Below are 24,753 nucleotides of genomic sequence, written 5' to 3' on the forward strand. Positions count from 1 at the left end.
GTTCCTGCTCTCACTCTGGCTTTATGGTACTCTTCTGCCCTTTTTCTCTCTCCCCATCCTCCATCCTTCTTCTTCTTCTTTATGTGTCTCTTTCTCTCTCTGTCTCTGACCATCTATTTTTATTTCTCTGTCTCTTTCTGGCCTTCCTCTTTCCTGCTCCATCAGGACCATCAACAATAAAGTCTACATTGCAGAAATCAAAGAAAAGCACCAGGCAAAGAAAATCTATGAGGAAGCCCATCAGCAGGGAAAGACAGCTGCTCATGTAGGCATCAGGTAAGGCTCCATCCAATCTGAAGCATGGCAAGTACATCTTAGCTGTATGATCCGGGGCTTACACGTGTTCTCTCTGGGTCTCAGTCTCTACTTTGGTAAAGTGGGGCCAATGATCTCTACTTCATGGGATTGCATGAAGATGGCGTGAGTTCATTTGGCCTGTAAAAGAGTAGGTGCTCAATAAATGGGAGTTTACTTCTCCATTTCCACTTTCCTCCTGCCAGCAGGATGTGGCTTGTTTAAGAATTGGCACCTTCCGGTAAGGTTGTGTTCAAGTGAGATTTTTCTAAAGCAAATCATGTTTCCTAACTGAGTTCCATTCTGCTGGCAGAAATGTATTGTGTTCCTTCAATGTGTCCTCCCAGCTTCCAAAAGAATTTCATCAAGCACGTAAATATTATGTTTGACCACTGCAAACTGACACAAGCTGAGTCTAAAGCATGGGAGAGGGGTGGGTGTGAGGGGCTGTGGGAAGGGGAAGAGGCACCCTGTGTAAATTGAAAACTCTTTTTGTAAAACAAATCATTAGCCCCTTATTGTTCTATCCTAGATTCAGATTTTCACTGGCAGAGTTTCCTTATAATAGAATTCCTCTGATAGAATTTCTAAGGAAGAATGTTGAGTAGGGTGAATGAAGGAGAGAGACAGATTAATGAGTGGATGACTAACTGTGGGCAAGAGACTTAGTAAAACTAGAAGCCTTGTCAGGTCTGCTGGGGCCGGGGTGGGGATGGGCAGAACTAGGTCATCTAATAGCTCCCCTCCCCCTCGTGACATCCCATCCCCTTCCCACCCTCCTCCCTTTCATGCCCAGGGACCGGGAATCAGAAAAGTTCCGCATCTCCACAAGCCTGGCAGCAGGCACAGAGGTGACTTTTTCCCTGGCCTATGAGGAACTGCTGCAGCGGCACCAGGGCCAATACCAGCTGGTGGTGAGCCTGAGGCCTGGCCAATTGGTGACAAGGCTAAGTATAGAGGTCACAGTGTCAGAAAGGACGGGCATTGGCTATGTTCACGTACCACCTCTGAGGACCAGCCGCCTGCGCACCAACACCCACACAAGTATGTGGGCAGAACTACGGGTCAGCCATGAGACTGGCCTTCCCTGAATGGGAACATTCCCCTTCTCCCTGGGCTTCCTTCTAGGACCTCTTCTGCTCTGCGCTCACATTGAAAAAAAAGAGAAGAAAACATGTCAGTAGTTAAAGATTTGAGGGTTAAAAACTTGGCCTAATCCTTGCAAGCTATGTGAAAGAGCAAGTCCAACCACTTCCCAGAGTTCTGATTTTCCTCATGAAAAAATAAAGATTAGGGGAGGGTTTGCTGGGTGGGCTCAATGAAATCATGTGTTAACAATGCTGAGGGTTGTGGAAGCCAAATCTTGCTTTGCTGTGGAATCAGGGCTAAGAAGGGAAGGGCAGTGGGCGGAGAGCATACACTGCAGGCTGTCCTTGAGGATGTGGTCTCAGGCGCTGTGGGCCAGAGATGTCCTGGCTGCCAGCCTTGCTCTAAGTTTCATCTAGAGGTGTGTGAAGGCCAGACTGGCGACATCAGAACCCCCATGTTAGGGGTACAGATTCCAGGACCCCACCTCTGGAGTCCGATTCAGTAGGTTGGGGAGGGGCTCAAGAACCTGTTTCTGACCAGGTGGCAGGTGAACTTGCAGTCTGTCCAGGTCGGAGAACCACTGACCTGGCCCACCCACCTCCTCTGAGAGATGAGTGCACAGGCACAGAGAAATCACGGTGGCCTGTGGCCACCCTCACCAAGCTCTTTAGCTTGGAGCTCCTGCCTAGTTCGACCCTGGAACCCAGAGTGACAGTGTGGTACACGGAAGGAGAGACGGACACACAGACATGGGCTCCAATCCCAGCTTTGACCTTCCCCTAAGGTGGGGGCACAGGCAAATCCCTCAAGTGCTCTGCTTCACTTTTCCATCTGCACAAGGAGGAGATGCCACCTGTGGCCCAGGACCACGGCGAGAATGTGATAAGACTCCTCCCTGCAAAGCCCTGGTGCAGAGGAAGGAAGGTTCGATGAAAACGGCAATCCTTAGAATTATTGAGCAATTACTAAGATGCAAGGATGGCTTCAAATGCTTTACATGAGTCTCTTTTAATCCCCACAAGCACTGTCTATGAAATAGGAGCTATAATCCTGGGGAGACTGAGGCTGAGAGAGTGCGAAGGAGTTTCCAGGGCCCCACAGGCAGCCTCTGAGCCCTTGGAGCCTGCCCTCTTACACCCTAGGCTAAAAATGGCAGCTCCCTCCCCCTGCTCCTTAAAGGTTAAAACAGAGGGTAGAGCCAGTCCTGTGGGGATAAAAACAGAACAAAGACCTCTGAAAGGAAGGAAGTCAGGGGAATGTATGTAAGCAGGGGCCTCAGAGAGTATGGGGCCTCAGTTTGCCCCTAAACTTCCTGACAGCTGTAGCAGAAAAGGGGGAGCAGGTGGCAGAATTCCCAAGTTTTCATTTTCTGGAAGAAGAGGCACAGAGACATGTCTAAGAGGACATTTGTCTTGGACTGAAATTCCAGAGGAGTTGATCTTATGGCCAGCTCAGCAAACATCCGGGACCAGAAAGTCCTCTGTGTTTCCATGAGGCGCGAACGGCCTATTCACACACGTGATTCTGAGAGGCAGAGGGCAGAGGGGGGAGAAAACACACGAAATCCTATCCCAGAGGCGAACCCTGATGGACTGCAATTTCCCACAGCAGTAAGGGGCACAGGAGGAAAGCCAGGCCCCGTCTGTGCGTCTGTGCGTCTGTGCGTCTGTCTCTCTCCACAACACACAGCACACGGCCTCTCTGGCGGGAGAGCCAGGCTGCTGGTCTACCTGGGGACATGACACTAGGCCTCAGGATGGATGGCAAGTGAGCCAGGGCAAAGGTGTGCGTGAGGGTCAGCCTCCCAGAGCCTGGGAGCTGAGGGGACGGCTGGGTCTGCCAGGCTGGGCAGGCTTGCTGGCAGAGGCAGAGCAGGCAGAGCTGGTTCTAGGATTTGCAGAGGAAGGAGTGTGGCATTTGGGCATATGGAATGGCATTGTGGGCAGGAGGAGCAGCAGGTGGTGCAGGGCCTCCTTCTCACCCTCCCCAGGTTTTGTTCCTTTTGCTGTCCCCTTGCTTGGCTTCCTGCTAGTGAGCCCTCCATGCCATCCCACCCCATCAATCTCCACCCATACAGGTGAGGCTGGCCCACCCCCATCCACAAGAATTGAGAAGGGAGAGACCTGTGCGCGAGTCACCTTCTGCCCCACACTGAAGGACCAGGCTGCCTTCTCCAGCTCAGGCATCATGGCCGACTTTGTGGTCCAGTATGATGTTGTCATGGAGGACATCATTGGCGACGTGCAGGTGAGGGGCCAGGGGGATGGAGAGAGCTTGAGCTCTGGAGTCACAACCCACTGATTCCCACAAGTGGCTCATTTCCTTCTCCCAAGGGATTAGTGAGGACTAGCAAACCAGATCAGGAAGGTGTGTGACACGTGACTTCACACCTGGGGAGGCACATGTGCTCCCCCAGAGCACTGGGGACCTGGAACTCTAAAAATTGAATCAAGCTCCAAATGCATCCCTTTCTAATTAAATCAATCCATAGCCCACTCTTAACCAGTCCATTTATTTAATGTAATTTATTTATTTAAAAAACATTTAGTGTTGAAAGTATTACATATGTCCCTCTTCCCCCACCCCACTGCCATCAACCCAATCTAGCCCATCCCTGCCCCATAACCAGTCCTTTTAGAAAGTGAGCTATTGGCCAGTCATAGGTCTCTCACACTCAAGGGCTCTCACACGTTCTGCAGCTCTGATGCTCCCATGTTCTCTTGGACTTTCTTGCTATCTCCAAGTTTTAAAAATTCCATTTGCCTCCTCAGAGCCATCTTCCTAAGCAGGGATCTCTTAAATCCTGAGCTCTCACAATCCTAAGGATAATCAGAGTTCCCCTGCACTACTGGACGGGCAGAGCACTGATCCAAGACCCTGGCTTTGTGACAACGATGGCACAGCAGCCTCAGATGTCTGGTGCCCCCTGCCTTTCCGGCCACACCGCTCACTGCCTCCAGTGCACACTTACCCTCGAGCACTGCCTCCCCACCACACCACACACCTCTCTCCCCAAAGCACCTGGACCTGCCTTCATCTGTGTCTGAGCATTTCTCCTTCTCTCTGCTGCCCTGGGGATACCTTCTCCCTGCTTTCCCGACTGGCCAGTGTCCCCCTTGTCCCTAAAGACCTTGCTGATGACCACACCCCACTCAATCCCTCTCTCTTCCTGATGACCACACCCCACTCAATCCCTCTCTCTTCCTCGGGCTAATACAGTCCTTTGGTTACACCTCTCCGCATGCACTCATTTATTCAGTTATTCATAGGTGGGCACAACTCCACCAAGCAGAGCTACTCTAGCCCAGTGCTGTCCCCACTGACTCTGAGAACTCAGAAAGCCTTGCACAGAACCTACTCTCCCTCCGGATGTCCTAGTCTTTATAGGGACAGATACATGGAGCCTTAACATTCATAACACGTCCTAGTGTGTATAAACCTGGAATGAGCGATGTGTGGACACCACTGAGAAGGGTTTTAAGAAAGCCTTCCTAAAGGGGTTGGCCTTAAATTAGCATGGCAAAAATGAATGGAGTCCACTTCCACCTGGGCAGGTAGGGTGATGCGAAGTCCTTGCAGAGACAGGAGAGACAGTGTGTGCAGGGGCACAGGGGTGTGGCACAGCCAGCTGCTGTGTAGGGGGAATAACAGTCATTTGCCCTCTCAGAATAGGAGCTGAGGGTACCCTGCCAGTAGGTGGCAGCAGGGGCCTTGACCTGCTGTTCCATGGTGTGTGGGTAAAGGTATTTATCTGCTTCTTCATTCTATACCCTTTTCACCATTGCCTGGCGTAGAAATGGAGGTCCAATAGGTGGGATTGGGCATTCCATGGAGATGACCCACACTCCCATCCACTGTGTGTCCTGACACCTGCATCCCCTCACCAAGAACCCTCAATTCACCTCCCTTCCCACTCAACTATGCCCAATTTCAAAGGCCGGCAACTCACCCTTTAGTCATTCAGTCAGGACTCCCTGGGAAGGTGAAATGTGTCATGCCCACTGTTGGCTGATGTTGGAACCCTGAGGGGAATCACATACGGATCCCATTCACTGTCTGTGGGTGAAACACAGAGAGCCAATACTGACACAAGATGAGATGTGCTCTCTCAGTGACAACACAAGTTATGATGGAAGCCATCAAGAGGAGAGAAGGTGGCTCTCTGGAGGACGTACAAACTAACATGGGACTTTTTTTTAGCTTTGGTCTTTAAGAATGTAAAGAAGTGCACCAAGTTGGGAGGGGGACTTTGCATGAAACAAAGAAGGGGGGCTGGAACTAACCATGGGTGCATAGGGAACTTCAAGTGGCTTGTAGTTCCCAGAGCATAGATTTCAGGCACAAGAAATGGCAAAAGGTGAGACCGAAGGTTCAAAGGCTGCAGGGGCAGGAAAGGAGCACGCCATTGTCTTGAGGTGATCAGGCAGCCAAGAGAGGGAATGACATTATGAGGTTTTGGTTAGAAAGGCCTGACCAAGCAGGAGCTGCAAAGACATATGGTTGGAAGGGGCCACAATAGAAGCAGGGACACATGACAGAAACACCTGAGTTTGGGCTGTGTGAGTTTGGGCTGGAGAGGAGGGTGGACCTGAGATATCCAGCAGAAGAAACCAGGAGGAGCTTGTGTCTGGTTGAGTGCAGGAAGGAGGGGCACAGCAGGATTGGGGAGTGACCCTCGGGTTTGTATCTGGAGTGGCCATGTGGATGACACTGCCTTCAATGACAAAGGTGCTCGGGGGTAGGATGGAGGCAGAGAATGAATTTATTGTTTGTGCAGAATCCATTGGAGGCCTCGTCAGACATGGAAGGGAACAGGTCCAATAGTGAGTGGGTGTGCAGCTGTAGAGGGGGAAGAGTGGAAAACATTGGACAGGAGCAAGACATGTGAAGTCATCAGTGGAGCCTGGGCAGTTGAAACCAAAGGGCTAGCCAGATGACCCAGGGAGAATGTGCAGAGCCACAAGGCCGATCCAGGATGGCAGTTGCTAAGGCCGAGATTCCCATGCAAGGAGCTATTGATCTCAACCCTCAGGGTGTCCGGCCCCACCAGCTGCCAACAATCTGCTCAGAGCTGTAAATTCCCACCACTTCCCTCCATTGTGCTACACAAACATAATCATTTTCTGGCATGCCATGGTTCAAACATATTGGGAAGCCCTGCTGAAGAGACGGGGGGGGGGGCGGGGGGAAGAAAATGCAGCCCAAGAAAGAGACTGAAGCACACGTACCAGAGATGGTAGGAAAATAAGGAGAGTTCACCATCTCAGATCCCCGGGTAAAAGGTTTTTGGAGAAATCGGAGAAAATAATCCATTGTGAATTCATCAGGGAGGTGCAGTTGGATGAAAATTGAAATATACTCCCTGACTTTGGAAACCAGCTGGTCATTGTTGCCTTTGGTGAGACAAGGTCATAGTGTGGTGGAGGCGAGACCCAGTCTGTGGTCGGTGGAGGAGTGAGATGGAGATGAGAAGACCCTTATGAGTGCCCATATCATTTCCATGGCATGCTGCAGGGGGAGAAGCTGGCTTGCAGTTGGGTGGGTTGGGATCAATGGCGTTTGTCTTAGTGGATGGAAAACACAGAAACATTTTTATTCTAAAATTGGAGTGTAGGCGCCTGACCGGTGGAGCAGGTGCGAGAGGCTGGGAGTCCATGGAGTTCAGGGCTGCATTCTTTTGTCTTTCAGTAGAGAGAAGGGGCACGTGGGCATGTGGATCCTGAGCAAGGGTGGCGGGGGCAGTCCAAGGAACATGGCCTAGTGTCCTGAATTTCCTTCATGAGGAAGGGAGGGAGGGAGACATGTCCTGGGAGTGGAAGGGCATGCCAGCTGAGGTGAGCGTGAGAGGTTGGTGACCTGTGCCGTGCCTCTGGCTTATAGGATGTGAGGTGTGGGGCTACCTGTGAGCCTGGAACCAGGGAGAGATGGGTGTGTGGTTTCTCCAGAAGCTCTCGCTTAGCCAGGTAGGGGAGGAACAGAGGAGGACTGCTGGCCTCTGCCCTTGGCTTGGGCAGTTGCAGGGTGGTGGACCCAGGCCTTTGGGAACTGCTGTAGGGTGCCGGGGAAAAGTGGACACAGGGCCTGCACATGTACTTGGGAATTAACTCAAAGGCTGGGGTCGGGGGGAAGGCCAAGATGTCCTCCCATGTGTTCTGAGATCCCCTGAGAGAAGAGAACATGGTGTCCCCAGCCTTGTGATCAGAGGGTGCCTGCATGGCAGTGAGGAGAAGAAGCTGTTTATCCCAGGGCAGAGGCAGCTTCAGGCTGCTGGGCAGCTCAGACCCTCAGCAAGCCCATACTTCTCTAGGCTGAGCTGACACTGGTCCTGGGGGCCCTCCCAGCTCCCCCCTCTCCTTCCCCCAGCTGTCCCAGCCCCCAGGCTCTGCAGAGGGAGATTTGGAGTAGGGGGAGGGGGCGGCAGCCAATCACAGCCCCCACAGCCTCAGGCATCTGCACCTGGTCTAACCAATCCCCTCTGAACAAGCAGCTCCCTCAGCCTCTGCTCCCTCCTCCCCTCCCTGCTCTGCCCAGCAACAGCAGAAAGGAGGTTGAAGGAGGAGAGGGAGGCCCTGCATACTCCCAGCCCCTGGCAGCCATGGAGCGGGGCCCCAGGCTCACTCTATAGAGGGAGGTTAAAACAATAGTTACAGTTCCTGGAGCCCAGGCAAAATGTCCCTAGGGGCCCTCAAGACTGTGCAAGCCCAGCTCTCATGGACAGGAACTCAGATTTTACAGAGATCCTGCTCCTTGGAGCCCTGGGCCCCAAGCCAGTCTCCACAGCTCTGGGGCAGCTCCTAGACTGACAGTCCGAACAGAAGAGACACAGTTCTGCGGCAAGAGATGGACATTGAAGAAACAATCGCACACACGCCTCTTTAACTAGAAACAGTGATAAGGCCTAGGCAGGGAAGGGGCTGTTATGTAGGAGACTTAGAGGGGACCTGATTTAAACCAGCTTTCACTGTTCTTGTGCTTTCCTTTCTTTTGTCCAGATTTACGATGGCTATTTCATTCACTACTTTGCCCCCAGAGGCCTGCCACCTGTTGAGAAAAATGTGGTGTTCGTTATTGATGTGAGCGGCTCCATGTTTGGTACCAAGATGAAGCAGGTAATAAGCAGCCTGCTGACCTCTCAGACCTCTTCTTGTTAAGTCTTAGCAAGCAGAGAGTGCTGCAACATTGGGTCCCTGGGGCCAGGGACTCTATCATCCCATCACTCTTTGATCTTATAGGCCTGGCCCCACTTTAGGCTCCTGGTACCTTACATATCAGGAGCAGGTAGACCTGGAGCCGCAGAATATGAGGAACATGGAAACATTGGACTGTGGGGCCTGAAGCATTGACACCCTGCACCACAAAACTCCTGGGCTCAGAAGGTCCCAGAATTGTAGAGTCTCTGAGCTAGAGTGCTCTGGTATCAAACACCTGAGTCAAAAAATAAATAAAACCTTAGTCATTTTAGACTCTCAACATTTCCAAGGCCACAGGCTTTTAAATTAAGTTATTTTTTACTTCAAAGCCAGAAAAATACAGTGTGCTAGCATTGTAGTGCATAGAAACCATAGAGTCCTGTTCCATCTAGACTTAAATCTTGTAGCCCTTCTCCCAAAGCACCCTTGAAACAGAGCCGTTGGCCAAAAAGATTTTGACTTTAGAGCCTGAATCCTTAATGTTATGGAAGCAGTATTTATAACCATGGTACTCTGGGTGTCTACAGTTATAAGGTTCAAGTATTCTGGGACAGTATAGCCTTTATACCTTGAAGTTCTGAACCACAAAGCCCGTGGGACCTAAGGCTAAATGACTTTTGTTTTACCAAAGTGTAGCCAAACTTGGGGTAGGTAAATATTGAAAATTGTCTCCCTTTAGCCTTTCTTTATAGAGGAAAGGATATAGCTAATTCCAAACCTTTCTAGCCTTCCTATTTCTCCTAAGCTGAGGAGAACTTGTGACAGTCATATTCCAGGGGCACAGTTGCCCTAGAAGAGTGAGTCCTAATGATAGAACTATGCAATGCTTCCCCTCCCCAATACATTGCCACTATATCAACATGTCTTTTGCACAGCAATAGGAGGTTTCAGCTGAAAGAACTGGAAGCCTACACACAATTCATGAAAGGATCTCTAGGAATACATAAGACAAACAGGAGATAAAAACAGGGACCCTAAAAGAAATGTTAGCCTCTGACACCTGCAATTGCAGCAAGCGGCAAACGCAATTTCACTTCTAGCCAAGTAAACATAAAACCTGACATTAAAGTCCTATTTACCTCAGTACCTTTTACTTGATACATAATCTCTGGCTTTCAACAAAATCTTAGAAGACATGCTAAAAGGAAAAACACAGTCTGAAGAGATAAATCAACATCAGAACCAGACTGGTGTGTTGGAATGATCAGAGGGATAATTTTAAATAACTAATCAATATGCTGCGGGCTCTAATGGAGAAAGTGGACAACATGCAAGAACAAATGGGCAATGTAAACAAATATAGATACCCTAAGAAAATTAAAAGGAAATGCTAGAAATATAAAATACAGTAGCAGGAATGAAGAATGTCTTTGGTGGGCTCATTAGGAGCCTGAACATGGAATCGATGAGCTTGAAGATATGTCAATAGAAACTTCCCAACCTGAAAAGCAAAGAAAAAAATGAGAAAAAAAACCCTACAGAATATCCAATAACTGCATACAATTAAAAAAGTGTAACACATGTTGTAATGAGAATAACAGAAGGAGAAGAAGGAGAGACAGTAACAGAAGAAATAGTTGAAGGAATGAATAGATATAAATTTTCCAAAATAAATGCCAACCATCAAATCATAGGTCCAGGAAGGTCAAAGAACACTAAACAGGAAATACCAAATAATCCACAGATAGGCACATCCTATTCAAACTTCAGAAAATCAAAGACAAAAAGAAAATCCTTTAAAAAGCTCATAGGAAATAACACTTTACTTATGGAGGAACAAGGATAAGAATTACATCAGATTTCTCTTGAGAAACTACGCAAGCAAAAAAAAAAAAAAAAGTGGAGTAAAATGTTTCAAGTGTTAAAAGGGGGGCCGGGAAACACGCTAGCCTAGAATTCTGTGTACAGCATCATTGTCCATCCAAAGTGAAAGAAATACTTCATCAACCAGGCAAAAGTTGAGGGAATTGTTGCTAGTAGACCTGCCTCAAACAGGTAAATGTTTAAAGAAATTCCTCAGAGAGAAGAAATATAGTATATCTCAGACACTTGGATCTACATAAAAAAAGAAAGAGATTTAGAGAAGGAATAAATGAAGGTAACATCAAATATTTTATTTTTAAGTTATCTAACAGAAAACAGGTTGTTCAAAATAATAATAGCAATAATGTATTCAGTGAATATAGCTTACTGATAAGTGAAATTAATGACAGCAATGTTATAAGGGACAGGAGGGAATAATTGGGACTACTCTGTACAAGGTATAGATGCTCCCCGACCCATGATGGGGTTATGTACCCAATAAACCCATCATAAGTTGAAAATATCATGTCAAAATGCATTTAGTACAACTAACCCACCAAACATCATAGCCTGCCTCAAATGTGCTCAAAGGGCTTACATGAGCCTACAGTTGGGCAATTATCTTGAGTTTCATCTCAAGAGTAATTGCCTTCCTCATCTTCTTCTCACCAGAAACAGATGACATAGACTGACCTTTTGTGACATGATAGGATGTGAAAGCACAACACACAATATCCAAAAAAATACTGTAGAGTATCTGTTGCTTACCCTCATGATTGTGTCGCTGATTGGGAACTGTGGCTCACTGACACTGTCCAGCATCATAAGACCCCACATACCCTATTTACTGAACTGCCTATAGACTTGAACCTATTTACCCTGTTCACTGAGCCTCAGTGTCATCACCTGTAAAATGAGGATAATATTAGTATCTTCTTCATTGTGTTGCTGTGAGAATTAAATGAGCTAATGCACCTAAAGCATTTTTCACAGTTCCTTGAACATAGAAGTATCCTATAAATGGTACCTAATACTAGAACCCACATGTCCTATTTACTGAACCCACTATAGACTTCACAGCCAGTTAGAAACACAGTTCCCGGTTCCTATGTGCCTAGCCCTGTGTTAAGTAGTGTCATGAGAAGGGAGCCAGGAGAAAGAAGTATTCTAAGCCTTGTCCTCAGAGGGCTCAATATCTGGATGGAGAATGAAAATATTCCACATAAGACAGTCAGTAAACAGTCTGGGAAGAAGAATGTCTGGGTGTGAATGGCATGGGTCAGAGTAAGCATTCAAAGAAGGGCTGCCCAGAGAAGGAGCAACTGAAGGAACAGTGAAAATATGAATAAGTAAAGGGGAAGTGGGAAGGTCTGCTATCTAAAGGACACAACAAGAGCAACAGTTGTGAGAGACAAAATAGAATTTGGGTTATCTGGGGGCTGGTGAAAAGACCAGACTGGAAGAAAGAGGGTGAGGTAGAAGAACAGATTAGATGAAACAGAACCAAGCATGCAAGGTCATTGAAAGACAGCTATAAAGACCTGGAATCATAAAGCTCTTAAACTTTAGGGCCCTGGAATCATTGAATTCTGGGTCATGGGGTCCAGGAACTATAGAACACATGAATCCTAAGTCTCTGGAAGCATAGAGCTTGAACCTTCCAGACCACCACTGTCCAATAGAACCTTTTCGATGATGGAAATGTTTTAAAGTTCTGAAGTTTCCAGTACAGTAACCACTGGCCACTTGAAATATGGCTGCTTCAAGTGAAAAAACCGAATTATAAAATTTTTCTTTGGTTTTAACAAACTTACATTTAAGAATCCATGTGGCTAGAAGCTGTCATTGGACAGTGTCGTTCTGGGCTTTGGGCCATAGAGCCTATAGAGCATTTTGACCTGAGAATCCTATACCCACAGGATGTTGGGATCAGAGAGTCCTCGTTCTTAGTACCCTATACACAAAGAGCCTTTCAAACTTGAGCAAGACCTCAAGTATTGGTCCATTTCCTTCACTTTGTCCATATCCCACAGACTAAAAAGGCCATGAATGTGATTCTTGGTGACCTGCGGGCCAACGACTACTTCAACATCATCTCCTTTTCTGACACGGTTAGTGTCTGGAAAACTGGAGGCTCCATCCAGGCCACCATCCAGAATGTACACAGTGCCAAGGACTACCTGGGCCACATGGAAGCTGATGGTTGTAAGTATTAGACCTACCCACCCAAATGGGCAGGCTGTGGTGATGTGGGAAATTCTTAAAATGCTCCCTTCATTCCCCCATCCACCTCACCTCTCACAGTGCCCGGAATATCATGATTACATTTTACACAAATATGTGCCTATGGGTTTCTTTTCCTAGTGGAAATAGCACAGTTGATTCTCCATGTGTTTTGGGGCATATTCCCCCCTTTGGATCTAAGTTTCCTGTTCTTTAAAGCACATAGAAGAATTTGCTAAGACTTTTTTTTAAGTATATTTTATTGATTTTTTACAGAGAGGAAGGAAGAGGGATAGAAAGTTAGAAACATCGATGAGAGAGAAACATTGATCAGCTGCCTCCTGCACACTCCCTACTGAGGTTGTGCCTACAACCAAGGTACATGCCTTTGACCGGAATTGAACCTGGGACCCTTGAATCCGCAGGCTGACGCTCTATCCACTGAGCCAAACCGGTTAGGGCTAAGACTTTTTTTTTTTAATCAATAATCTAGATATTTATTTCCAAGCCTTTGAGTAAGTTGCTGCCCTGATTCTGGCTTTTGATCAATTGTTTCTCAAACAATTACTGAAGTCTCCCCACCCACCATCAATTCCTGTCAATTCGGCCCTTTCTTGCCCTGGAAGTGTGGGGTACTGTCCTTGAGGAGCTGCCAATCTGACTAGAGAATGAAACATTCCCTCCTGGAAACAGGCAAAGCACAGTCTGAGATAGGGAGTGAGAAAAGCCAAGGCCATGCAGGCCCCACTGTCAGCTCTCAGGAAGCCTGTGCGGAGGTGGGAACTTGGGAAGGATAAACAGTAGAAAGAGTTTGAGCAAAGATCAGGTGATATGACTGGGAGATTGGTGAGGTGTCTAGTGTGTCTGCAATAGGGGTAGAAGTAACTAGAAAAGATGGTCTCACAGTCTGCTCCCCAATTAGGGACGGACATCAACACTGCTCTGCTGGCAGCTGCTTCAGTGCTGAACCATAGCAACCAGGAGCCTGGGAGGGGCTCCGTTGTGGGGAGGATCCCTCTCATCATCTTCCTGACAGATGGGGAGCCCACCGCTGGTGTGACAACTCCCAGTGTGATCCTCTCCAATGTCCGTCAGGCACTGGACAACAGGGTGGCCCTTTTCAGCTTGGCCTTTGGGGATGATGCTGACTTCCCACTGCTACGCCGCCTGTCCCTGGAGAATCGAGGAGCAGCCCGGCGCATATACGAAGACACTGATGCAGCCCTACAGCTGCAGGGCCTCTATGAGGAGATTTCCATGCCTCTGCTGGCAGATGTGCGTCTGGACTACCTGGGCGGCTTGGTTGGGGCCTCCCCTTGGGCTCTTTTCCCCAACTACTTTGGTGGCTCAGAGCTGGTGGTAGCAGGCCTGGTACAGCCAGGTGAGCAGGAACTGGGCATCCACCTGGCAGCCCGTGGCCCCAAAGGTCAGCTTCTTGTGGCCCGCCACAGTGAGGTGGCCACCAACAGCAGCCAGAAGGCCTTTGGTTGCTCAGGTGAACCAGCCCCCAATGTAGCCCACTTCATCCGCCGCCTCTGGGCCTATGTCACCATTGGAGAACTGCTGGAGGCACGCTTCCGAGCCCGTGACACCACCACTCGCCACCTGTTGGCTGCCAAAGTCCTCAACCTGTCCCTTGAATACAACTTCGTCACACCTCTGACTTCATTGGTCATGGTGCAGCCCAAGGAGGCCGGTGAGAAGGCCAGGAGACAGACTTCCACCACAGCTGGGCCAGGAACCATCATGCCCTCTTCCACCAGCAGGCATGGCCTAGGGGCAGGCACAGCCCAGCCAACCTTGGTGCCCAAGATCTCTCCCAAATCAAGACTTGTAAATTCAAAGTTTTACTTTTCTTCAACTACTGCCTCTACAAAGAAGATGGGCATTTCCATGGATTTGGAGCCCCTGGGTCAGAGCCCTAGTACCGTATCCACTCCAGCACACCCAAGGCCCAAAATTCCAGCACAACACGATTCTGGCACTTTGACTCAGCCAACTCTCAGGACAAAACCTGCTGCCCTTGTGCCCTCAAATTCTGGTGCTTTTGTGCTTATGAAGCCCAGCATTGCACCTCACCAGAATCCTGGGACCCTATTACCCATAATTTCTGAGACACAAGTCCCACCTATGAATCCTGGCACCCCATTCCAGTCCAAAGTTGGCACTATGAAACATGTCACTTCATTGCATTCCAAACCTGGTGCTCCATCACAACCTAAACCGGATGCCACCTCACACCCCCAGCCTAGGGTACTCACATCACAGTCTCCCAAAAATCTGCCACGGCCCAGGCCTGGAGTCTCCACACTTCAGATCCCCAAATACCCACCACACACCAGACCAAGGGTTCCTGTTCCAAAGACCCTAAGCAACCTGTCACACCCTAGACCTGGGATCCTCTTACCCAAGACACCTAAAGTCCCATCACCTCTTAAACCTAGTGTCCTGCCTCATCAAACTTCCCCAAGCTTATCACTTTCTAAACCTAGGACACCAATCCCCAATAAACTCAAAACCCCATTACCCTCCAGGCCTGTCAGACCCAGACCCCCACCTCCTCGGAGCCTTAGCACAGTCCCAAGCACAATCTCAAATCCTACAAGTCCCAGCAGTAACACAACCACTCCTGTCCTTGGAGAACCCATCCCTACTCCCTTTCATCCCACACTGCCCTCTCTGCTGCCCCCTGGAAGGCTCTGGCATCAGCATGACCTGCTGTCAGGGCCCCAAAGCACAGGGGAAATTCTGGGACCCTCTGTGTCAGGAGTCCCAACAATGGGTCTACCCAACAGCTCCAGGCCTATGCCAGAAGGCAGCCCCCCAAACCTGCCAGTCTTGCTGCCTTCTAGCACCCTCCCTGAGGCAGTCAGCCTGCTCATTCTCCCTGAGGAACTAGAGCTACTGTCTGAGTCAATGGTGGAGTCCAAGTTTGTGGAGTCCTTGAACCCACCTGCTTTCTATACCTTCCTCACTCCTGACGAAAATGGTGAGTGTCATGGGCAAGAGGGCAAGGCATGAGAGGGAGGTCTGAATGAAGAAGACCAGGAATTAGGAGTGTGCAAGACTTGTGCAGATTCCAGTGATAGTACAGCTGTTTGATTGTTTTGAAACTTTGAACCAGCTACTTAGCTTCTCTGGGCCTCAGTACATAAGTACAGAATGAGGCCCTGGGAGAGAAGGGATGTTAAAACTGGGGAGGCTAAACAGAAACAACCTGGCCAAGCTGGGGCTTTGACATTTGCTTTGTTGGAAAAAACAACTGCTCATGCTTTCCAAGTAGGGGAGGGGTGTGGGATTATAAATGGGAGCATCACTGGGCAAGGAAGGTCTGATTGGTTCTTTTGTGTTCTGTGAACAGCACTGTTTAATGAAAGGGGTATAAAAATTAAGGAAGATGATGACAATTATCTTTAAATTTCCCAAAAACTGTGAAATAATAACACTTAACATTTTGAGCTCTTTCTAGGTGCAGCTACTGCTCTACTTTAGTCCCTCATTTAATCCTCACAATAAATTCTTAGTATATGCATTTTACACCTGTGGAAACTGAAGCACAGAGAGGTGAAGTAACTTGCTCCATGTCACACTGATAGTAAGAGATTTGAATTTACGTAATCTGGTCCCAGACTGAATGTGCTTCACCACTCCACTATTCTGCTTTCTTGAGAGGAGTGACATCTCCTGGGTGACCTTATAGGGCAGGATGAGAATCACTTGGGGGTGGCAGTAAGTCACAGGGACACAAATTTGGGCATGACATCTTTGACATGCTCCTCTCCCTCACCACCACCCCCTCCCAACATCTCATCCATCTTCAGTTACTGACAATGTTACCTCTAATATATTTGCTAATGCACCCACTTTTCACTACCCCAACTATTACTACTGTAGGACAGAATAGCATTGTGTCTCACCTAGACAACTGTTCCAGCCTCCTCACTGGCCTCCCTGCTCTCTTTAGAGAAACACTTAGCCATTCTCCCATAGCAGCCAAACAGATCTTTTAACACATTACTTCATTTCCCTTCCCTAGTTAACCCCCTAAGATTTTCCCTTCACACCTAGAATAAAGCCCAAAGTCCTATTTATGGCCTTCATGACCTTGCCTCTACCCCATACCTCTCTGACCTCACCTTCTCCCACTCACTCTCTGAACTCTAGCCCCACTGGCTTCCTCTCTGGTCCTCCAATGGCCCCTGCTCCCACTTCCACCTCCACTCAGGGACCTCTCTCAAGCTGTTCCCTCTGCTTGGTAATCTCTCTGACCTGCCTTGCCCTGTCCCCTTCCTACTACCCTCATCTTTTCTGTTGCTACTCACACTCCAGCTCATGACTTTGATCTCAACTCAGATGTCCTTTCCACCCATCTCACCATCCCAGACTATGTCAAGTATCTGTTAACTCCCGCAATCACTCTATTATTTGTTATAGTATACTAGAGGCCCGATGCACAAAATTAGAGCCCCAGCTTTGTCTGGGACCTTCTGGACGGTCATTCAGCTGTTCGGTCTAATTAGCATATTAGCTCTTTATTATATAGGATATCACCATTGATAATTATGATTTCATTCATGTCTGCCTCCCTGATTAAGATATGAACAACAGGTCAAAAATCATGACTACCTCATTTACCACTATATCCCTGATGCCTAAATAGTGCCTGAATGAATGTATGAATGAATGAGTGCTATGAGGAAGAATTTTGAGCATAAATGAGCTTGAAAGACTACGATGCTGTGGAGAACATAAGGTCCTAGTCTTGGCAATATGCCAGTCAAATTGGAAAGCCAATGAGGACACTCCTAGTCAGAAAGCAAGTGTGCCCTTTGATAGGTTCAGAGCATCTTTGTCTTGAGAGTGTGAAAGATTTCTTCCACTTCTTTTGCACTTGGCAGGAAATCCACATTGGGAAGGCAATTCTGAAGAGATCCTGGGAGGAGCTGGAGGCATCATGGAATCTCAGGGGAGCTCTGCAGGGCTAGCCAAAGGTGAACAAGGAACTCCACTGACAAAGATCCCTAAGCTTTCATTTCCATTCAGTTAGCATTCTCATAGGCATTGTGTGAGTCCAGAGGAGAGGCAATGCATTGGTTTTCCATTGCTGCTTAACAAATTACCACAAACTTGCCGAAACCGGTTTGGCTCAGTGGATAGAGCGTCGGCCTGCGGACTGAAGGGTCCCGGGTTTGATTCCGGTTAAGGGCACGTACCTTGGTTGCGGGCACATCCCCAGTGGGGGGTGTGCAGGAGGCAGCTGATCGATGTTTCTCTCTCATCGATGTTTCTAACTCTCTATCCCTCTCCCTTCCTCTCTGTAAAAAATCAATAAAATATATTTAAAAAAAAAAATTACCACAAACTTAGTAACTTCAAGCAACACCCTTTAATTATCTCACAGTTTTGTATGTTAGAAGTCTGGGCACAGGTTAGTTGGATTCTCTGCTTAGGGTCTCAAAAATTGAAATAAAGGTGTCTATCAGATTAAGTTCTCATCTCCTGTTGGCAAAATGTTTGTAGGACTGAGATCCCTGTCTGCTTGCTTGCTGTTGATTGGAAGTCACTCTTAGCTTCTAGAGGCCACCTGGACCACTTTCATGTCCTAGAGCTCTTCTGCATTCCTAGCCACGTGGCCCCCTCCATCTTTAAAGACAGCCATGGAGAATCTCATGTCAATTCCTTCTCATACTTCAAATCTCTCTGACTTCTCTGACCCATATTTAAAGGGCTCGTGTTATTAGGTTAGGCCCAAATGGATAATTTTCCTATTTTAAGGTCAACTGAACCACATAACATAACCTATTTATGGGAGTGATATCTCATTATATCACAGTCCTGGAGATTTCACAGGATGTATAAACTGGGGAATCTTGGGTGCCATGTTAGGATTCTACCTACCAGGCAGAGCCTAAGAGAAAAATAGCATTTGAGTTGGCCAGGAGAGATAACTAGCAATGGATCCTTGGTAGCTAAGGAAAAGACAACATTCCAGGCAGAGGAAAACAAAAGCAATGGGTTACTAGCAAGGGAAGGCAGGGCATGCATAACAATAGTTCAGTTGGGCTGGAGCATAAAAAGAAGAGTGGAGCCGAAACCGGTTTGGCTCAGTGGATAGAGCGTCGGCCTGCGGACTGAAGGGTCCCAGGTTCGATTCCGGTCAAGGGCATGTACCTTGGTTGTGGGCACATCCCCAGTGGGAGGTACCTTGGTTGCGGGCACATCCCCAGTGGGAGGTGTGCAGGAGGCAGCTGATCGATGTTTCTCTCTCATCGATGTTTCTAGCTCTCTATCCCTCTCCCTTCCTCTCTGTAAAATATCAATAAAATATATTTTTTTTTTAAAAAAGAAGAGTGGAGAGCTAGACAGGGGCTAGATTCTAGAAAAGACTTAAATGTGAGCTCAGGAATTTGACTCGTATCTGGGAAGAGATGACTGAGAGGCCAGAGTGTTCCAGAGTTCCTAGAAATGTGATAGATCAGTCTCTTACCAACACAGTCCTCCTCTCCTTTGCAGGCATGTTACCAAGCATCTTCACCTTCTCATCTTCAGGTAAGCCAGCCACTGTCACTGTACTGTGTGAGTATAGGACAGCTTGTGCACTGAAAATGGGGCTGGGCTTTCTCTTGGGAAATAGACATGGCCTCCTACATTCCCCTCCTCTCCCTTGTCCTCTCCTCCCACCCATTACTTCTAAGGCCATAACCTCAGAATTTTGTCTCCTGCCTTGCAGTGGATGGTGACCCCCACTTTGTGGTCCACATCCCACGCTCAGAAGAGAGAATATGCTTCACACTGGATGGGCGCCCAGGGGACCTGCTACAGCTCATAGATGACCCAAAGGCAGGTGAGAGCCCCAAGGACTCCACTCCATATAACACCGTAGTCAGATATACTCATGTCAACACCCCCAGACATCTGTGGACTAATCCTCACAAACACACAGCACAAGTAAACACCCAGACACATGAAAACACACATAAATATACTCTAACATCAACACACTCACATATATGTATATACACACACTAGGGCACACAGTAAAGTCACACAAATATAAACCCAGACACATATTTCGACACCCTGCATACCCACACACAGTAACATATGACTATGTACCCAGATCCACATTGACATACAATACATGCTCAGATATACACAATGACACAAACATCAGCACACTCAGACATACATGCACTGATACCCCAGGAATTCAACACTCACACACATACTCTGCTACTCTAGACATACAAAACACACCAATGCACACAAATACTCACCATGACACACCCAGATACACACAACATAAACTATTCACCAAGACATATAGCACTAACATATCCAGAGACACACATAAACATACAACCAAAAAAAAAAATAGACACTCTAACATAGCACCTTCCCCAAATATGTACAGATGTACTGGTAGGTCCAGAGATACCCATGTAAACATAATCAGCCATATAAATTTACACATTCAGAAGCAAACACATGCATGCAAACAGCCCCACTGGGGTGAACATGTGCAAGCTACAATTATGTCCATACATTGCACAGGAAGGAGCAGCTGGATGGGCTGTGGTAGAAGCACTTTCCCCAGGAGGTAGCTCTCTAACCACAAATCAGCACCCTGGGCCTTGTCTGTGCTGTGGGTGACCAAATAAATGACTATGTGAAAGACCATGATCCAGGCATGGACTCTTCTCTCTCCAGGGCTGCATGTGCATGGACAGCTGCTTGGGGCACCACCAAGGCCAGGTCACAGGGACCAGATCCGCACCTACTTTCAGATCATCACAGTCACCATAGACAAACCCCGGGCCTACACTATCAACATCACTCGCAGTTCCATATCTGTGCAAGGCGAGGGTACCTTGCTTCTGTCCTGGGACCAGCCTGCCCTGCTGAGAAGGTCCCAGCTAGAGCTCCATGTGGCTGCTGCAGCCCGCTTCACCCTCCGCGTTGGGCGCCACCTCGAGTTCCTAATCCTCCGGCACCGCTACAGGCACCCCAGCAGCCTGCAACTACCCCATCTGGGGTTCTATGTGGTCAATGGCTCAGGCCTTAGCACCTTAGCCCGTGGCCTGCTGGGTAAGTGTTTGCTGAGGCTGAGAAGGGCCAGGGAGCGCCAGTCCCAAGAGAGACTCTGCTAAGGTGAAAGGCCAGTGAGCACTGAGGATCCTGCCCTCCCCGCCCCTCAACTACAAAGAAAAACAGAGCCAAGGTCTTCCTTTGGGAGAATACAGACCCAGACCTGGATAGTGATCTCAGGATCTGTCAGTACTAGATATAAAGCAGCCCAAGGCACTGGAGGAACCCAGGGTGGGCCACCTTGCCCAGCCTTAGAGCCAAAGAAAAATCCCCTGGAGGAGAGAGACCCACAGTCCCAAAGGCTGACCAAAAGTGGTAGAGGAGCCGAAACCAGTTTGGCTCAGTGGATAGAGCGTCGGCCTGCAGACTCAAGGGTCCCAGGTTCGATTCCGGTCAAGGGCATGTACTGTGGTTGCGGGCACATCCCCAGTGGGGGGTGTGCAGGAGGCAGCTGATCGATGTTTCTCTCTCATCGATGTTTCTAACTCTCTCTCCCTCTCCCTTCCTCTCTGTAAAATATGAATAAAATATATTTTTTTTTAAAAAGTGGTAGAGGAAAGCAATGGAGGCTAGAAGAAATTAAGCCTGAGTGGTCAGAGCAGAATGCCCGGACGAGGAGTTTGGATTTATCCTGAAGACAGTGGGGAACTATAAAAAGTTATAAGCAGGAGAAAGATACAGTCGGATATGGGTGTAACAAAGATCCTTCTGGGGTTTCTGTGAAGGAGGACTGCAGGAAGTCAGACTGTAGGTCAGAAGACATTGGCAGAACCTGAGCAGAGGCCCACACCGAAGAGTTTGGGCAGTGATGCTGGGTTGGACATATATTCTTACTTCCTCTGGGCCTCCCCACTCCTCTCCTGTCCTTCCCTCCAATCTGCCCTGTCTGCCTCAATGCCTGACTGTTCCCCTTCTGCTGCCTTGATACACCCCTTCCATAATACACTCCTGTCCCATTTGGCTGCTCATTTCCCACAACACCCAGCCTCTTCCCTCCTCCAGGCCTTTGCTTCCCCTCATCCCTCCCTCTTTTCCTTCTAGATTTCCTGCTTAAGGGTCTTTTCAGAGTTCTCAGTGGGGACTCAGGCCAGTGCCGTGACTGGTTCTGCATCTTTCTCCCTCAGGGCAGTTCCAGCACGCAGACATCCAACTGGTGGCAGGGTCTACGGGGCCATTCCTGCGGAGGCACCAAGGCCCAGATGTGCCTGTGGTTCTAGGCAAGAAGCTGCTAAAGGACTCTCCAAGGCTGCTGCCCCGCTGGTCTTCCTGCTGGCTAGTGAACCGCTCTCATGTACAACAGCTGCTGGGCCGCCCCTACCTTGCCTATGTCCTGTGATGGCCCCTGAACCCCAGAACCAGGAGACCTGAGTTTGGGATACCCAGAGGCCAGGGCAAGGGTGAGCCAGAAACAAAGACCTAGGAGCATGAAGACACACATAGGGAAGCACACATACACATGTACTAAGTGACACATATACAAAGACATACAAACACACACAGACATGCGTATCTATGGACCTAGAGACTTAGGGACTCCTGCCTCCTCACAGTTCTTCCTGTCTCCAGTGTTCACTCTATTCAATCCATACTCCACACCAACTTTAGAGATGACTTTCTTAAAACAAAAAACTGACAGAGCAGCTGGCCCTACTCACAACCTTCTCTGGCTCCCGTGGTGTATTTAAGGCACTTGGGGTTCCCTTAACAAACCATATTCTCTCCCACCACTGGGCCTTTGCATGTGTTTTTCCTTTTGCATGAGACCCTGTTCCTTGTCTTCATGTAGGTGGATTTTACACATCCTTCAGGTCTTAGTTGTCATCTTCTCTAGAAGGCCTTCCCTAGCCCCTCTCCTGGATTGAATTCAGTCCCTGTCTTTGTTCCTATAGCTCACCCCATCCCATCCACGCTCATAGCATTTATCATACTATGTAGTAATTATCAGTTTACTTATCTGGATCCCTGACTTAGACTGTGAGCTCTTTGAGGGCAAGGACCTTTTCTGAATCATCTATGTATCCTCAGTGCCTGGCACATAATAGGTGCTTAGTAAATATTTGCTGAATGAATGAATGAATGAATGAACAAAAAGGAACCAATGACACAGCAGTAGACACACACACACATACATACAACCAAAGACACAGGATCACACACAAGGACACCAACAAGGACACAGACACAGATGGAGAAACAGTGTGGTAGAGACATTCAGAAACACAAGGCATAAGGATCTCAAAACTAAGAGAATAGACATAGGGAAACAGGCATACAAAGAAGGGAACAGGGAGCCAGAGTGACAGCATCAGGGACATAAACCCAGAGTTCTCTTGCTAGGCCTATATATCCCCATTTTGAGGTACTGTCCCTGTCACAAAGAGGCAGGGAGACAAAAATAAGATCACCAAGGATAGGCACACAATGACTATTATGAAGACACTGAAACATAACAACATACAAACTAAGGGATACATATGCACAGAGATCCAGACACAAGAGCAGAAGTGTCAAGACACACAGCAACACATAAAGACAAAGGTAAACAGGAGGCATTAGTCAAGACCATAGTCCAAGATACCAAGGACAAAGAAGTAGAAACACATAAACACACTGACATGCTGACTTGTGTATATGGGGTCGGGGATGAGAAGAGAACACAGGGCCAGAGACCTACAAGTATATAGAAACAGACGTTACACCGACCCATACTTGATGACAGAGACCCAAGGACACAGTCACATGCAGAGGAACACACTAAGAATGAGACAGGAGCACAGATTTATATATTCAGAGGTCCAATGACAAAGACATGGGGATGCAGACACATGAACAGTGACAAAAACCAGCAAAGATATGGGGGTCAGGCAAGATAACAGAGATATACTAGTAAGGACAGGCAAGTGGATTCCAGATATAATGGGGACACTGTGACAGGGACACAGGAATTCAGAGACAGAGCCCCTAGAAGTAGAATGGGCATGTGCACCCACAAATACAGTCATACGGACACAAGCTAGACATAAGAACAGAAACACAAGGACATACCTGGTAGGATCAAGATAGACACATAGAAACAGACACACAGAGCATAAGCAAATGGTCAGAGACACAGTGACAAGGAAATCTATCCAGAAAAGCAGGGATGCAAAGACACAGAATCAAGATATACCTGGGCACACCAAGAAATAGAGACACACAAACAGGCAACCAAGGCCACAAATGAAAATGGGGGGATGGGAACTGTGAATCAGACACAGGAACACAGAGATAGTGGCTTGAAAATAAAAAGATGTGGATCCCAACACCAGACACAGAGAGATGGGGACACAGAGGTGGTGAGTCAGTTCAAAACAAAACCAGGGACAGAGCCAGACAGAAAAAGAAACAGATGCAGAGAGACACTCTGACAAACAGACTCTTATGGGGACCCAGAGAAAAATATCAAGAGCTAAAAAGGAGAAAGAGTTCTTGAGTAACAAAACAACTTGAGACACAGCCACAGCAACTAAAAAAACAATAATACAAAGACACTGTCAAAAGCCAGGGAAACTAAATGGAGAAGTGGGATAAATACCAAATCACAGACATGGAGAGCGAAGTCGCAGAGACAAACAGACTCACGGACTTACCAACAAAGGGCACACGGAAGAAGGCATATGCAGGTTCATGAGCACAGACACAAATATAGATGCTCAGAGAAAGATACCCAAACACAGGAATACAGAGACTCGGGGATACACTTAAACTGGATCACCAAGGTTCAGGGAAAATCTTGGGGAAGTATAGAGATAGGAATACCCAGACACAGAGATGCACAGACATTAGATCACATGCAAAGATTCAAGGACATGTAAAGTATCGGGAACACACAAAAACTCAGTGATGCACAAAAAGGGATGCACAAACACTTGAACACAGAGGCTCAATGCATGCCCAGACAATGAGACACAAAGATCCATGGGCACACTGAGACAGGGAGACATAGACAGTAGATTGCAGAGGCTCAGGATGTGCAAACACTCAAGTACATTAAAGGACTAGATGCATAAGGCACTAAAACACAGAG

At 47.9% G+C, this 24,753-nt stretch overlaps 1 protein-coding gene across 1 annotated transcript in view; it reads left to right on the forward strand.

The window, feature by feature from the left end:
* The window catches only part of ITIH6 (inter-alpha-trypsin inhibitor heavy chain family member 6), a gene marked incomplete at both ends in the record, with an annotated part of 28,334 nt that extends 6,311 nt beyond the window's left edge, over window positions 1-22,023 (forward strand). Inside the window, 11 exons of the mRNA XM_080652371.1 lie at window positions 166-276; window positions 1,091-1,338; window positions 3,461-3,630; window positions 8,376-8,492; window positions 12,410-12,581; window positions 13,522-15,588; window positions 17,498-17,590; window positions 19,113-19,148; window positions 19,330-19,443; window positions 20,310-20,687; window positions 21,812-22,023. Of these exons, the coding sequence (XP_080508497.1) occupies window positions 166-276; window positions 1,091-1,338; window positions 3,461-3,630; window positions 8,376-8,492; window positions 12,410-12,581; window positions 13,522-15,588; window positions 17,498-17,590; window positions 19,113-19,148; window positions 19,330-19,443; window positions 20,310-20,687; window positions 21,812-22,023 (3,718 nt within the window). The remainder of the gene's footprint in view (window positions 1-165; window positions 277-1,090; window positions 1,339-3,460; window positions 3,631-8,375; window positions 8,493-12,409; window positions 12,582-13,521; window positions 15,589-17,497; window positions 17,591-19,112; window positions 19,149-19,329; window positions 19,444-20,309; window positions 20,688-21,811) is intronic.
* Window positions 22,024-24,753: the final 2,730 nt, after the last annotated feature.

This window comes from Plecotus auritus (genome assembly GCF_963455305.1).
Source record: "Plecotus auritus genome assembly, chromosome: X".
Classification (NCBI taxonomy): Eukaryota; Metazoa; Chordata; class Mammalia; order Chiroptera; family Vespertilionidae; genus Plecotus; species Plecotus auritus.